The 14,798-nt window shown below is 53.3% G+C and overlaps 1 protein-coding gene across 2 annotated transcripts in view; it reads right to left on the minus strand.

The window, feature by feature from the left end:
* Nucleotides 1–14,798, minus strand: part of SLC24A4 (solute carrier family 24 member 4) — a 168,099-nt gene that overhangs the window by 27,606 nt on the left and 125,695 nt on the right. For both annotated transcript variants that reach the window (XM_044390051.3, XM_044390050.3), the window contains exons 11-12: nt 11,659–11,828; nt 7,224–7,431 (exon numbers count right to left, since the gene is read on the minus strand). In XM_044390051.3, coding sequence (XP_044245986.1) covers nt 7,224–7,431; nt 11,659–11,828 — 378 coding nt within the window. The remainder of the gene's footprint in view (nt 1–7,223; nt 7,432–11,658; nt 11,829–14,798) is intronic.

Here is a 14,798-nt window from a genome sequence, read left to right on the forward strand (position 1 = left end):
AAAAAAAAAAAAAAAAAAAGCCCCCCCTTTTAGTTTGTGGAAGCTTGTGTGGGCTTCGTGTTGCTGCCATGTAAAGAGGCTTTGGACCCTAGCACATGATAGGCCCGGGTCCCCTCACCCCCGCCCTCCCGGCCTGCACCACGCTGGCCTGGCTGCAGGGACACCATGGGGCAGCACCCAGGGCAGATGGCCTGGATGTTTGGTTCTTTCTGGTCAAGACTGACCCTTGGGGAAGCCGGTGTTTGGTTCTTTCTGGTCAAGACTGACCCTTGGGGAAGCCGGTGCCCCTCTCTGGGACTCAGTTTCCCACTTTGTAGAAGGAGGCAGCAGGTCTTAAATTCCCACCATCCCTTCTGATCCCAGTATTCAGACACCGTTTCTTACGAACCACAGGGACCTGGAGGAAAATTGCTTCCATTTAGATTTTTTAAAAAATTGAGCATCCTTCTCTACTGTGCTCTATTATTTTTTTTTAAGATTTTATTTTTATTTATTCGACAGAGATAGAGATAGCCAGCGAGAGAGGGAACACAAGCAGGGGGAGTGGGAGAGGAAGAAGCAGGCTCACAGCGGAGGAGCCCGATGTGGGGCTCGATCCCAGAATGCCAGGATCACGCCCTGAGCTGAAGGCAGACGCTTAACCGCTGTGCCACCCAGGCATCTATTATGTTTTTATAAACCACCCATAGCCTGAAAGTGAAAATAATCCAAACGTCTAGCAACAGATGGATAAATGCGGTGCATCCATACGAGCGATTATTCAGCCGTACAAAAGAACGCGGCACCGACACGGGCTACTACATGGATAAACCTTGAAACCATGCTGAGGAAAAGCAGCCAGTCACAAAAGGCCACCTACGAGCTGATTCCATTCCTATGAAATGTCCAGGCAGAAAAACCCAACGAGACAGAGCAGTGGTTGCCAGGAGGTGGGGGAGGAGGGATGGGGATAATTGCTAGCGGGGAGGGGCGTTTTTGGAAGGGGCGGCGGTAAAGAGAGTCTCAAGTTGGCTGTGGTGAAGGTTGCACAGCTTTGGGAATCGACTAAAAGCCACTCGACTGTGTACTTCAAAGGTGTGAACGTTAGGGTAAGTGAATTCTGTATCCGTAAAGCTGTTACGGGGGACGAAGGGTACCCTCAGCACGATGAGCACGGAGCAACATGTGGAAATGTTGAATCACTATATTGCACGCCGGAAACAAATAGAACACCGTATGTTAATTACACTGGAGTTAAAATTTTTTAAAAAATGAAGTTGTTACATTAAAAAACAAAAAACGCTCTGCCAGCGTTGTTCTGATTGGGCTGTGGACTGACGGACTGACAGACCGACAGCTCAGTGCTCCATAGCGAGGACAAGGATGTTCCTTTGAAATCCGGACCTTGACTTACGAGACAATTTCTCTGGTGGCTCTGGAGAAGCCACGGCTTTCCACCGTGAAGAGCCGTATGTCTCTGAGGGCCTGGAACAGACGGGAACCACGCCTGGACCGTCACATATACGCGAGCCCATGACACCTGGTTTCTCCGCCACATTCACAGATGTGCTAAGGGGCTCCGAGGTGAGAACGTGCCCACGGGATTCTAGAGCCCCGTTTCTGCAGCACCCCTCGCCCCACGGGGTTTAAAGAGGCTAAACAGACTGCTCTCCTCCTACCTGGGATAGCTCGCTCGAGTGCCATGTAGAAGTGGGGAAGATGGGCTGGGGTGGGGAGAATAAGCCTTAAAACATCCCGAAATCTCCGGATTGCCTGTGCTGAGTTTCATTCTAATAAAGGAAGAGAAGGTAGAGCCGTGCCATCCACGGCCTGATGAGGGCATGTGAGGTCCCCAACAGTTTACTCCCCACAGACACATTACTCGGCAATCCGCTGGTCGGACTATACAGTGCTGGCCCCGAAGCACGTCTGGCGTCCAAACGCCAATGTGCAAATCCTGGCTCTGCCCCTTCCTCCTGGATAACCTTGGCAACCACACCTCTCTGTGCCTCAGTTTCTTCACATGGGAAATGGGGAGCATGGCACCCACCCACTAGGGCTGTCGTGTAGACTCAATGGGTGACTACGTACAAAGCCCCCCGCCTGGCCCGGAGTAAGTGCTCGGTGAGTTTTACCTCCTGTGACTGTTCAAGCATCTCCAAGGGCCTAGACTTCTGAGAAACACACATTCATCCCAGTCTCTCCATTGCCAGGAGCTGCACGGCCTCGTAGATCCCGGATGTATATATATCTGAGGTCATCTGCCGGCTCTAGGACATCCCGGGGGCTCATGATCTGGGGCTCTGCTCCCCACTGGACCAGCCTGTGATGGTGTTTACAGCTTGAGAGGCACAGGATGGAAGAGGGGCTCCTGCCACTTAATGGCCATGTGACTTGGGAAGTCACTCAGCCTCTCGGGGCCTCAGTTTCCCTCTGCAAAATGGAGATAAAGATGATGCCTAATCTCAAGGAAGCCGTGAGGATAAATAAAAAGCTCAGTAGAGAGAGGCAGGACTGCAGAGTGGTGAGCAGGGGCTGCCCAGGCGGGAACTCCTCTCCACCTAGAAGCTGGGTGACTGCACATGCAGCCTAACTTCTCTGGCCTCTCTTTCCTTCTCTGCAAAATGGAGATCAACATCCCCACTTCATGGGAGGATTCAATGAAAGAAAAACCACATAAAGCTCTTAGAACAGGGCACAGCACCCGGAAGCCCCCGAGAGCCCTGTAAGGATTCCTGACTTTTCACTCCAGGCCTGACCTACAGCAAGTCCCTGGTGTTGCTACAACAGTGGCAGACATGAAGGCCAGCGTCCCAGTACACACGATGGGATTCCCTTACCCTTCGGGGGGCAGAAGAGAGGAGTCCCATTGGCCACCTGGGCTGGGGGAGCCTCCCGGACCACAAATCAACCACAAACAGCCTGCATTATGGGCTTTCCCCGGCCAGGCCGGGACTCAAGGTCACCAGCTGGCAACTTCAGAGCAGTTCCCCTGGGTTACAGACCACAGTTTCCATGGGAGAAAAAGCTTCTCTCCTCTTCCTCTTCCCCCAGCCAACAGCCGGCCTGGGGAAGCCTAATTACCAGGCTCCACGGCCCAGAGTGGGAAGAGCAGGTCGTCCTGGATGTTGATGTAAATCCAGCAGCATGCCAGGGGGGCACCAGGGACAGGCTGCTGCTGAATGTCCCTGGGCTCTCGTCCACAAGCCCCGTGATCCCGCATGTGGGTGGCAGAGCACGGGGGCCACGGGCTGGGGCCACCTCCTCCACCCGTCCGCCGTGTAGCAAAGGAAGATGAGGCATAAGCTGCATCCTGTAGTTAATTGCTTGGATTTACCCAGCACACTTGCAAGCTCTCAAAGGACGGGGACCATGGCTGTCCTGTGCCCACCTGCATCCCCAAAGCCCACAGTGGTCTCGTACCCAAATATTTCCTAAAAAGAATGATCTTGTCTCCCAAGTGCCCAGAACCGGGCACCTGGCTCACAGCAGGTGCTCCCTGGCCCTCAGGATGACCACGGTCCAGGGATCCAGGGATCCTGGCACCAATGACCCTTCTAGAACACAGCTTGTAGTCCAAACAGGGAAAGATGTGAAAAGCTGGATGTAACAGAAACCACATGATTCAAGCACATAATCCAGAATAGCATTTTCTTTGCACCTACTATGCGTCAGTCGGTGCCCAGAGACCGTGGCAAAGTACCTTATTCACTACTTAGAGCAACCCGGGGGCATAAGCCCCACTGCCCCCATTCTGTGGCTGAGGAACAGGTTTAGGGAGGCAAAGCAGCTTTCCCAGCATTACCTGCCGGTGAGTGGTAGAACCAAAGCCTGAACTCGGGACTTCTGGACTCCAGAGCCCGCCTCCCAGGCTGCCCCCAATGACACAGACGAATCATGCACAGAACCGGCAGGCCCCGATTCATCCTGCCTGTGAGGCTGGGTCCGAGCCGACCAGAGGAATGGCTCCTTCCCTCCTCCCATCCCCACCCCTGCTACCACTTTTCTTATCCAGCGCTCCTTCCTGGGCCCAGCTTAGGGGATGGTGAGCTCCTGCTGCCCCTAAAGTGCCCTCGGGGCCACCCATTAGCCCCAGATCACTGCCAGGCCACCACCAGAGATGAACTGAAAAGACGAGGTGATCCAGAGTGGCTGGTCCAGGGCCTGTAGCCTGACCCACGGACTTTCTCACAAGCGCTGCGTCCCACTGTCTAAGTTCCTAGAAACCTCTGCCCACACCGGCCTCGCTTTTCCGTGGCCGCCGTATATACACCTAAACTGGCAGCAACCACGCGGCTCCCTTTCCACGCCCCACTCCTCAAAGGAGGCGAGCAGAGGGAAGAGGGGGAGGAGCAGGAAGTAACTCCTGGTTTCCAAGGGCAACACCTGGACGCACATCCGCAGGGACACAAAGGGAGAGGGAGCTCTCCGCAGGGACGCAGGAAGCCCGGCCTGTTCCTGAGGGCAAGAGGAGGCCAGCACAGGCCGGAAGCTCCCGGCAGGTGGCTCCGTTCTAAGCTGAGCCTGGGGAAGGTCTTGGAGCCTCTGGCTAAAGGAGAAAGGTGATCAAAGTGCCTGCGCCTGCCAGGCAGGCTGAGCTCCAAGCAGGACGACTCACAGGTCCACAGAGCCTACAAGCTACCTGGGCCCAGCCCTGGCAAGAGAGCAGCGTTTGAAGCCCCCCACCCCACCCCCGGGGCTGAGCCACCCAGACAGGGTCCCCAGGGAGCTAGATCCCACTTCCCAGGGCCACTTCTCTGGGAAGCACCAGGTCCAAGGACAAAAACAAGGGAGGGACGGCAGGCCTTGGGGTCCAGGCCACCCAGTCCTGCCAAACTTTAAGGTTTCAAGGAAACGCAGAGGTGAGTGGTCCCGACATGTGGCTGCCTGCACGGCCACTGCCAAGAAGGGCATATCCCTTCTATGGTTTCCCAGAGAGCCCTGGACAGTGGGCAACGCCCGCACAAGGACCCACATGAAGTGGCCAGTGGAGGGCGGTGGCTGGGGGCCCCCTCAGGCCCCACATCTGCAACATGGGGACTCTGCCACCCACCTCCTGGGACAGGAGAAGACAACTCACGGCACGGGAACTCCTCCCCGGAAAGCTTGGCGGGGTTACGGCGGGCCTCTCCCTCCACATCCCAGCCCCCACTGCATCGGGCTCCGGCCCCAGAGGAACCGAAACCCCTGGGGTGCCTGCCACCCCAAGTCCCCGTGCTCGCCCTGTGTGGACGCCGGAGGGGAAGTGGGCTGGTGGTGTTGCGATGCACAGCTGTGTGGAAGAACCTGGGGTTCCGGACTCCACGGCTGTGTCTGGACCTCTCATGAACACAGAAGTGAAAAATGCAAGGTGGGCCTTTCAGACTTGGACGTTCTGCTCTGAGGGGACACACTGCCCTCCCGGGATCCTGTCGCACAGATATCTTCTCTCCCCCACTATATCCAAACAGGTAATCTGATACCGATTCCCAGGATCTGGAGAAGAACACCCCTTCTTTCAGTGGCGCAGACCTGGCCCCAGACGCCAAGCTCCCACCCAAGTACAGAGTGACCTTTAGCCCACAAGACAAGCAACCTGAGCATGACCTCTGCTCCCCAGAACCTTCCAACAGGTGTGCCAGCATGTCAGGGATGTGTCCGACACAGCTCCCCTCAGCCTTCTGGTTGGCAGGGGAGGTCCGGGGAGGGGGGGTGCTGAACCTCAGGGCTGGGACCCTCTGTGACCTTAGTGAAGGGAAAATTTTCACTTTCCTGGTCTGCCCTTCATGTGAAAGAAGGCTGGGAGTTGCTCACTGGGATTGGCAATTTCAAACCTGGCCGGTTCCCAGGAATCACCCAGAGGAGGTTGGAAAATGCTGATTCCCAGGTCATGTACCAGTCTTCGGCATGTCTGTGTTTTAGAACCAGACCCTGAATTTTGGGAAGAGCCAGGTAGCTGTGATCGGCCTGCCCTGGAGACTCATCTAATAACTCCGAGGCAGCCCTGTGACCCCAAATGGAACCGAAGTTTCAAGATGAACCATGGTGGCAGAGTAATCCAGCCTGGGTAGGCCCCCGCCGCCTACTTGGGGGCAGGAGTCTTCCCGTGACATGGGGACGAGGGACTGGACAGCCTCTCTCCCCACAGAGCTATCTCTTAAGTTACGTGCTCTGTCAGCCTGGTGTTAAACACAGAATTCTTTCCAGAAAAACAGCAAGTTCCAAACTTGAAAATCCTGTAATTCTGTTGCCTGTCAGGACAGTGGTAGACCAAGACAAAAACGCCAAGACCAGGGCCTTCATCTCCCACATAGGACTCAAAGGCCCGCACAGAAAGTTGGATAAAGAGGAAGGTACCCTGCATGTGTCTGGGGTTCCTCTCGCATGTGAACCTGCTGGACAGATACCTGCTAGTCACCTACCGTGTGCCAGGGGCAAAATAGACAAAGACCCCTACCCTTTGCGGAGGTGACATTTTAGTTGGGGGAGACACACAAGAGAAAAAACTATATAAAATATTTCAAACAGGGTAGTCAGGGAAGGCCACCCTGAGAAGGTGGCATTTAAGCAGAGAGCTGAAGCAGGGGACGGAGTGAGCCATATAGGCCACTGGGGAAAGTGCATTCTAGGGATGGCAAGTGCAAAGGCCCTGAGGCAGGGCATACCTGGTGTGTTCTAAGGACAGTGAGGGGGCCAGTGTGGCTGGAGGAGAGGGCACAGGAAGGAGAAGAGCAGAAATTGAGGTCAGCAAGGAGCTGGTAGTCAGAGGACACTAGGCCTCAGAGGTCACACTCCAGTGAGATGGAGGAAGCAGAGGGGTTACATATGCGTAGGAGATGTTGTCAAATGTAGAAGCTGTAACTGTCCATGGGTAATTTGTGGCCTTAGAATATCCTGTCAGCAAATGTCGGGTTGGAGAGTCTGACCAGGCCCACACACTTAACAGTGATACTTGCTTTTTCTTACTGCAAAAGAAAGACAGTTGCCCTGGGCATTTAAGGGCCATCACTAGGAGTTCCCGGCATTCCCCATATCTCCAGCTGGCCTGCTGTCTGGTGGGCAGGCTCCCCCACACCGGGCATACCTGCGCCTCACTGCGGCTCTAACCCACAGTTCAATACTCAGGACGTATTTATCTAGTGCCTCCAAATAATTCTGGTGACCTAATGTCGACCCTTTGCACCAGGCTTCCCAGGCCCTCAGGCTCCAGGTCACCATCCTGAAGACTCAGCTTAGCCCGAGGCCCCTGCGCCCCCAGAACTCACCAGGCACGGAGAAGGGGGACAGGAAGGCAGACTCGACCGGCTCCGGCTCCGGGGGTGGTGGCGGGGGTTGGGGGGGTTGTGGCTCCTGCTCCCGCTGAGGGTCTTCGGGGTTTTCCACGGGAACATTGCCGTTCTCGATGTTTTCGTGTCTCCCGTTTTGAACTGGTTTGCTGTTGACACCGTTAGCCGAGTTGATCAGTCTCTGTCGCTGTGTGGACAGGAGGCAAGTCAGACGCCAAGACATGTTACAAAGTGTCACACGGTGGCTTTGTGCCTCACAGGTGCACAGCCCTGGAAGGTTTCTAGAACACCGTCCCAGAGATCAGTCTCCCTGAGAAATGGTCCAAGAACCTTGGACTCCATCTAAGTTTGCTCGTTTCCAGGTGGACCGACACTGGGGAAGCCTGGGCCTCCCCTTCCTAATGCCGACCAGACCACCCAGCCCATGGCTTCGGATGACGGCGACCATTCCACATCCTTCAGTGGACATTTATAAGCCACCTGAAGACAGTCCCAGGAAACATCCTGCATCATTTTCTAAATGTTTAATTTTCTTCAGGTCTGTTGTGCAAAAAGTATACTTAAATGAAGCACACAGCTCCATGATGAGCTACGTCAAGATGCAGAACATTCCAGCCCCTCAGAAGATTCCCTCAGGTACCCCCTGGTGTATAAGCCCCTTCTCTCCAGAGGTAACCACAGTAACCGCTATTCTTTTATAAACATCAATTCGTTTTTCCTGAACTTGAACTTCATATAAGTGGATTCAAATAATATGTATTATTCTATGTGTGGTTTTTTCACTCAATATCTGTAAAATTCATTCACGGTGTTGTGTGACCTGGTAGCTGGCTATTTTTCATGGCTGTCAAGTACTCCTTCGCATGAATAACCCACAACGCATCGCGTGGTTTCCCTTCTTTGGTTCTTATGAAGAATATTGCTATGAACATTTGTGCACAGGTCTTTTTCTAGACAAACGCGCTCATTTCTTTGGGGCATTTAGGAGTGCAATTTCTAGGTCATACAGCAGATGCACGTTGAACCACTTCATACTCATATCAGCAATGGATTAGAATTTCCTTTGAGTCCCGTTCTTGTCAACGCTTGACCCTGGCAGTCCTCTTACTCTGGACCATTCTGGTGGGCATGTGATGGTATCTAATCGTAGCTGTTTGCATTTCCCCACCGACTAACGATGCTGAGCCCTTACTGGGTTGCTGGCCACTGGGATGGTCTCTGCTGTCCCAGCGCTTTGCCACATCTAATGGGTACGCCCTGAACCAACCTGTCCCCTTCCTGGTCCCATCTTGTAGCAACTGACAAAGGCCGCCTCCTTTCCGCCCAAGCAGAAGCTGATCTTCCTCACCAACTCCATGGGCTTCTGGAAACCAGGGAAAGGCAGAGGCCACATTTCAAGAAATCATCAGGTTTCCACTTTCCTTTGCCTTTGCCCAGCTCCCATTCATCTGGTTCCGATTATAAATACCTGTGGATCGGTCTGAGCTAGGCGTTGGGTGTAAGGACTGTCACACAACAGACAGATATATATCCCTCCCGGTTCTTCACCAGGAGACTAAGTGTGCGTGAATGTGTCCCCAAGGCACTATTCTCTACCTGTGTGCGTGACACCTATCCTCGTGGTTACTGGAACTTAAAACATCATTATTAAAATAGATACATGTTATTTCTCTTAAAAAAAAAAAAAGGAACTGACCATTTAACCGCCTTCATGTTGGTTTTAGGCAGGGACTCCTAAATCATGAAGTCTGGGGTGGGGTGCAAATTGTAAAATTCTTTTCTTACAAGTGTGTTCAAAACACTTAGCCTACCAAAAAGAGCAGAGAGATCTATGCCTGAGACTCAAGTTCAGATGTGGAGGCATAACCCAAGTAGTATTAAATGACAGGTCATTCCTGTAGTTAAACAAACAAACAAAAAAAACCTAGTTGAGCAAGGACAGAATTGTAAGGAGGGAGGCATGACTTAATGGCAACATGAATGGCAACAATGGGAAGGGGTCATGATTCTAGCTTAATAGGAATCAACAGAGAATTGTACCTGGAAAAATATCTCAAGTTACCTGAGGTTGTATTAAAAGCGACATAGATTGCAACACAAAGGAGGTGATGGATCCACACGCTGAGAAATACAAGCTGGAAGATGGTGAGGACTGGAACCATGTTACATCAGGGAGGGTGGGAGTTTCTAAGGATGTTTAGGTTCAAGGAGAAAATCAGGGGGTGGCGATGTTCAAAGCATTGCCACTTGAAAGAGGCAATTAAAAGCAACTCAAGCAAGGGTTGAACATTATAGAGGGAATAAAGATACAGAAAGAAGGGGCCGAGGAGGTGGACTAACTGACCCCTGATAATCTACACAGTCCCACTTTTGCAGTCTGGACTCAGATTTGGGTGGGAATTCCTGTTCTGCTCTCATATTAGCTGTGTGGTTTTGGGCAAATTACTTTGCCTTGCTGATAAACAGGAAGTCTCGTCATCTGCTTCAGAAGGTCATAAAGAGGATTAATTCTGTACTGCAGTTAAAACATCCCGCACCTGCCCGGCCCTCAGCAGCCGGACAGACCAGCTCAAAACGACCAGCGCCCAGATGTGAGATGCATGGAAACTGAGGGTGGGTGAACGTCTGTGCCCCTCGGCGACTCACTGCAGTGGCTGTGGGTGAGGACAGCCAGGCATAGCCTTGGAGTGAAGGAAAATCCTTCACACGCCCTCCCCCATGCACCCACCCCCTGCCAACCCCCACTCAGCTGCTCCGTCCTCTCCGATGAATGCACGAGAGCACCTGTCCCACAGGCACTAGAATCTACCACGGATTAATTGAGGCTCTGCAAACATCTCTAACATTTTGGAATTAAAATGACTGAACATTCTAATGAGACCCAGGGTCTTAAGAAACAACTTTAAAACTGGGCATTTGTTTTTGTTTTTTCCTCCGCCTGCTCCCATTCCCTGATGAATTTACCCCAAGATATGGCTTAGCCTCCTCCATGCATCGCTTATCAGTTGGTGTCACTGAAATTTTTAGTGCTGTAAGCATCTGGGCAAACATCCTCAGTTAGAGAAACTGAGGCCCAGGAAGATGAAGCGAGTTAGTGGCTAATGTGAGATTAAAACTCAATTTCCTCTCCTGAGCCTGGCCTCTCTGGCTCTCCATGCTGCCTGCCAGGGCCCTCAATCCCAGCCTAGGGGGAAACAAGGTGTTCTCAGCAGCCTAAAACATCTGGGGGCGTGACCGTCAATATTTTACCGGCTCATCAAAACCCCGATTATTTCCCTAGTGCGTATGCCATGATAAAGATATTATAAACCCAAATCCTTCAGAGGTGTCCCCACCCCCACTCAATGGGTACAATTATCATGCTCATGAAAAACAGCCAGGGTCCAGTAAAATTTCACTGACTCCTATTTTACTGACTTGGGTCAAAAGGATTCAGAATGATGCAAAATTTGCAGTGTTTCTCTTCCTACTACACCTTCCACAGGAAGGACATATTAGGTATGAAAGCAGAAATGTTCAAAATACTGAATCTTTAAGCCCTGGGTGGTATCATTTGTGCGTACGTCTGATGTGCTAACCACGGATTATTAGTTACCAAAGTCTCAAGCTCTCTGAGAACTACCTGGATGTGAGGATAAGGACTTAAAACTCCGACGTGCACGTACGTGGCAAAGACTGGAAGAAAGCTGGTAAGCCATTGAGCCTGGGCATCTCTGCTATGCTGTCTGTACATGAAATAACATTAAAACTGATTTTTCCCCCCAAATGAGAAAGAGAACACAAGATTCAAGCAGAACATGAGGGTGCAGAGGGAAAAGGAAGTCCCCAGGGATAAGCCATCTCCGCCAGTGTTCTTGGTCTTCTAGAGTTGTTCTATCCATTCAGAACAGGTGTGTGCTCTTCTCTTTCTTTTTTTTTTTTTTTTTAAGATTTTATTTATTTATTTGACAGAGAGAGACAGCCAGCGAGAGAGGGAACACAAGCAGGGGGAGTGGGAGAGGAAGAAGCAGGCTCATAGCAGAGGAGCCTGATGTGGGGCTCGATCCCATAACGCCGGGATCACGCCCTGAGCCGAAGGCAGACGCTTAACCGCTGTGCCACCCAGGCGCCCCATCTTCTCCCTTCTTTTTGTCCTAAATAACACTTTAAAGAAACAACCCATACTTCCAACTGGCCTTTCTCCAATTAGCTTTCCTTCTTAGTGGCACATCTTAGAAACCGTATTTGATTGCTGCCTGCCTAGTAATGCACCCCCGGATAGGACCATGTGCTGCCCGCGGGTAACGTTCGGGTCTCCCTCTTTAAGCAGGGACAGCAATAAAGGCCAGCCGGGCCGAGGATGTCCTGGTGGCCCAATACCAGCGAGTGTCCTCAAAGCACAGGAACACAGCCGAGGCCCTTGACGCAAACTGACCTCGTTAATTATGATCCTGCTGGCCATCCGCAGCCGGGTCCTGGGCCCAAACTTATTGGTGATCATGATACGTAAGCCCGCCTCCGGGAAGCTGAACTTGGGAGGGCTGGAGCTCATGACCTCGTCCACCATCACCACTGGGTTTTTGCTGTAGTGAGGCTCCTCCTTCACTATATTGAACACAACACTATGATTAGTGCCGAGATCTCCCTGGGGACGACACCCCAGCGCTGGGCCGGCTGACTTCCCCTCAGGCTGCAGACCTCCCGGGGCTATGGTCTTGGCAGCGCTGGGGAGCCTGACTGAGCCCAAGGGGACCACCTGCCCTCTGGGAGTGTTAGCCGAGGCCCCGTGCTACAGGACTGCTCACGAGCAGATGCCCCACGTCTAGCCCCTCCATCAGGTGATGCCCCCTCTCTTTGGGGGCCCATCTTGACTCAGGTCTCTCAGTTCCTCATCCACACCTCACTGGGAAGCCCAGCTACAATTCAGATGGTTCCTGTCACCTCCCAGCCCATGGCCGTGAGGGGACCTTCCTTTCCCTCTGTTGAGAGAGGCTCAGATGAAACTTTGGAAATTGACAAGGGCTCTCCAGGATGGAAAATTCTAGAAAGCACCAGATAGCACTGGCTCTCAGCTTCCCACCAGGCCACCCGCTCTGTGTGAACAACCGTTTCCACCTGGCAGAGAAGGATACGTCTAACTCTGCTCTCCCTGAGGCCCGCAGTGAGGGTGAAGATGAGGCTTACAGGCCCCAGATGAGGCAAGAGAGACCCAAAAGGTGAGCCTACTTGCCGAGGGCACATGGTGAGCTGTTGGCCGAATCCAGTGTCTCTGAAAAAACACACCCCTTCCAGCAGGGAGGCTGCCCTGACCCTTTGCGTCCCCCCCCCCCCCACCTTCCCGCCCCATGTCTCCAGGTCTCAGGCCTCTTCCTCGCCACCTTCACGGACTCGCTCAGGGGCTGGCATCCCCAGGGGATCTGACATCTAACTCCCCCCCCCCCCCGAGGGGCCAGTCATGGAACCACTCAGGAACACAGCACACAGAAGCAGGGGGCGTTTTCCCCTCCAGGGAGGCTGTCAAAGCAGATAGGCCCGTCCGTCTGCACTGGTCACCAGCTCCCAGCGAGCGGCCTTTCCGGGCAGGAGTAGCCAAGAGCACACCCTCGCGAGAGTTAATGGCACCAACACGGACAAATGCACACCAGACACGCACACCTCACCCAACAGGCAGCAAGGCTCAGCAGACAGGAGGTGTGGCGGTTAGAGACGAAGCCAGGAGGACGGTGCATTTGTCAGGGGACAGACGCTAACCTCCAAGGAGGCGTGCCGGAGGTCCTCGGTGGTTTATTTTTGTAATGCATGTGTTATTGCGTGGATGAAAGCAGATTACTTACAATTTAGAAGAGAAGAGTTAAGGAGACAGAGGCCAGCAGAGCTCGCTGGAGGTGATTAGCGTGCGGCGGATGCCGAGAGACTGGGGCAGCATTCTCGATGGTGGCCAAGGTGCCAGGGGGTTATTTGAAGGAGGAGTTAGTAGAGGGGTTCCTGCTACAGGGGGTTTCCATGCTCAGGGCCTCTGGCTTTGGCAATGGCCCCTCTCCTGGCCGATTTCCACGGCTCCATCCCACTTGGAGGAGAAGGAGCTCCTGGGCCCACCGTCCCTCGCTGCTGGAGAGCTTGAATCCCTCCCTCGCAGGGACCCCCCATCTCTCAGGGAGGTGGAGACCAGCAGAGTCACCTGAGGGCTCCAGGCTCTGCCCAGTCCTTCGAACCAGCCCTGACACAGGCCTTCCCTGGGGGAACCCGGGGATCACAAGGAAGGAACCTATGTAGCATCCTCTCGCTGAGCCAAAAGGCACGCTAACTGGCCCCCCGGGGGAGCCTCTTGCCCTAGTGCTGTCACCAAGTGGCAGCACGAGGTGGTACGGCCAAGCCAAAGGTGGCTGCCGGAAGGTCACTCCATTACCTAAAGTGTTTCTGGCGGTTCATTCAGCCCCAGGCCAGGCGTCCACCTCCCTCCTCCCTGTTCGAAGCCAAAGTTGGATGCAGGGCCAGGGCAGCCTGGAAAGGTCCACTGGGAGCCTAGCCATTAGCTGCGGCGGCCCCGGCTGTCAGGCTGTGTGCAACCAGCGAAGAGAGGCAGGACTCCCCGCAGCAGTGGGAAACGGGAGGGAGGTGCCCTCCTCCTCTGTCCCAGGGACTTTTCTGGGCGTACTGGGCTCTGCTTTCTGGAGAATTGAAGTGTGATGTGAAAAATTTCTAAGACTTTTAGAAAAACCCAAACACCTGAACAAAGAACAAAGCTGAGGATGTTCTTCTCCCCCACCCTCAAGGAAAAGAAAACCATAAAAAAACCAAAAAATTGGCCTGAGAGGATCTGGTAAAAAGAACCGCATGACCTTCAAAGAACATTTAAGTACGTAAAGGCATTTTACAGGAGCGGTAGTAGCAAGGCCAAACGCCTGTGAAGAGGCCAGGTTAAAAATTTTGATTTGACACAGGGAAACACCGAAACTGGTAACAGGAAAGCCAGTGTGTGTGTACGTGGGTTCTTGAGAGAGCTCACGAGCCAGCAATCTTGGGCTTCCTTGGGTGGGGGTGTGGGGTAGATGGGGACCTGCCTGCAGGCCAAGGAGCAGGGAGGGGAGCTCTGCATTGGAAAGATTCGTGACAACAACACCCCTAGGAAAAGCCAACTCCTGAGGCCCCCTTCTCAGTCCCTGCAGGGTTCCTGGGAGCTGCTTCCTCCTGCCTCAGTCTATTTCTGGGGGGACAGTGCCCTGCGGTGACTTGCACACAGGGCCCTCCACCAGCGGGGGCTACAAAACCCTGAAGGCTGCATCTCCGGGACTCCTACCTGTCCAATTCCAGGCCTGCAGCCCCCCTCCCTCCCCCCCTGACCTTTATCTCCTTGACCTTTATCGAAATGCCTTCTTCCGGATAAAACTTGGAAGGAGGTCTATCTTCCTCCTTGTCCCGTGGTTGGGGGGGCGGGCAGCTCTGTGTCTAATCTTCCAATTTTCTAGAAATTTTCCTGGACTTAGATATTTGGGTGAAAATAAGAAACCTGTGGGGGAGGTCCTACTGTCCTGGGTACCAAAGGAACGGAGACAGCGCCGTGACAGGGCTCTAGGA

The sequence above is a fragment of the Ursus arctos genome, unplaced genomic scaffold (genome assembly GCF_023065955.2).
Source record: "Ursus arctos isolate Adak ecotype North America unplaced genomic scaffold, UrsArc2.0 scaffold_25, whole genome shotgun sequence".
NCBI classification, from domain to species: domain Eukaryota; kingdom Metazoa; phylum Chordata; class Mammalia; order Carnivora; family Ursidae; genus Ursus; species Ursus arctos.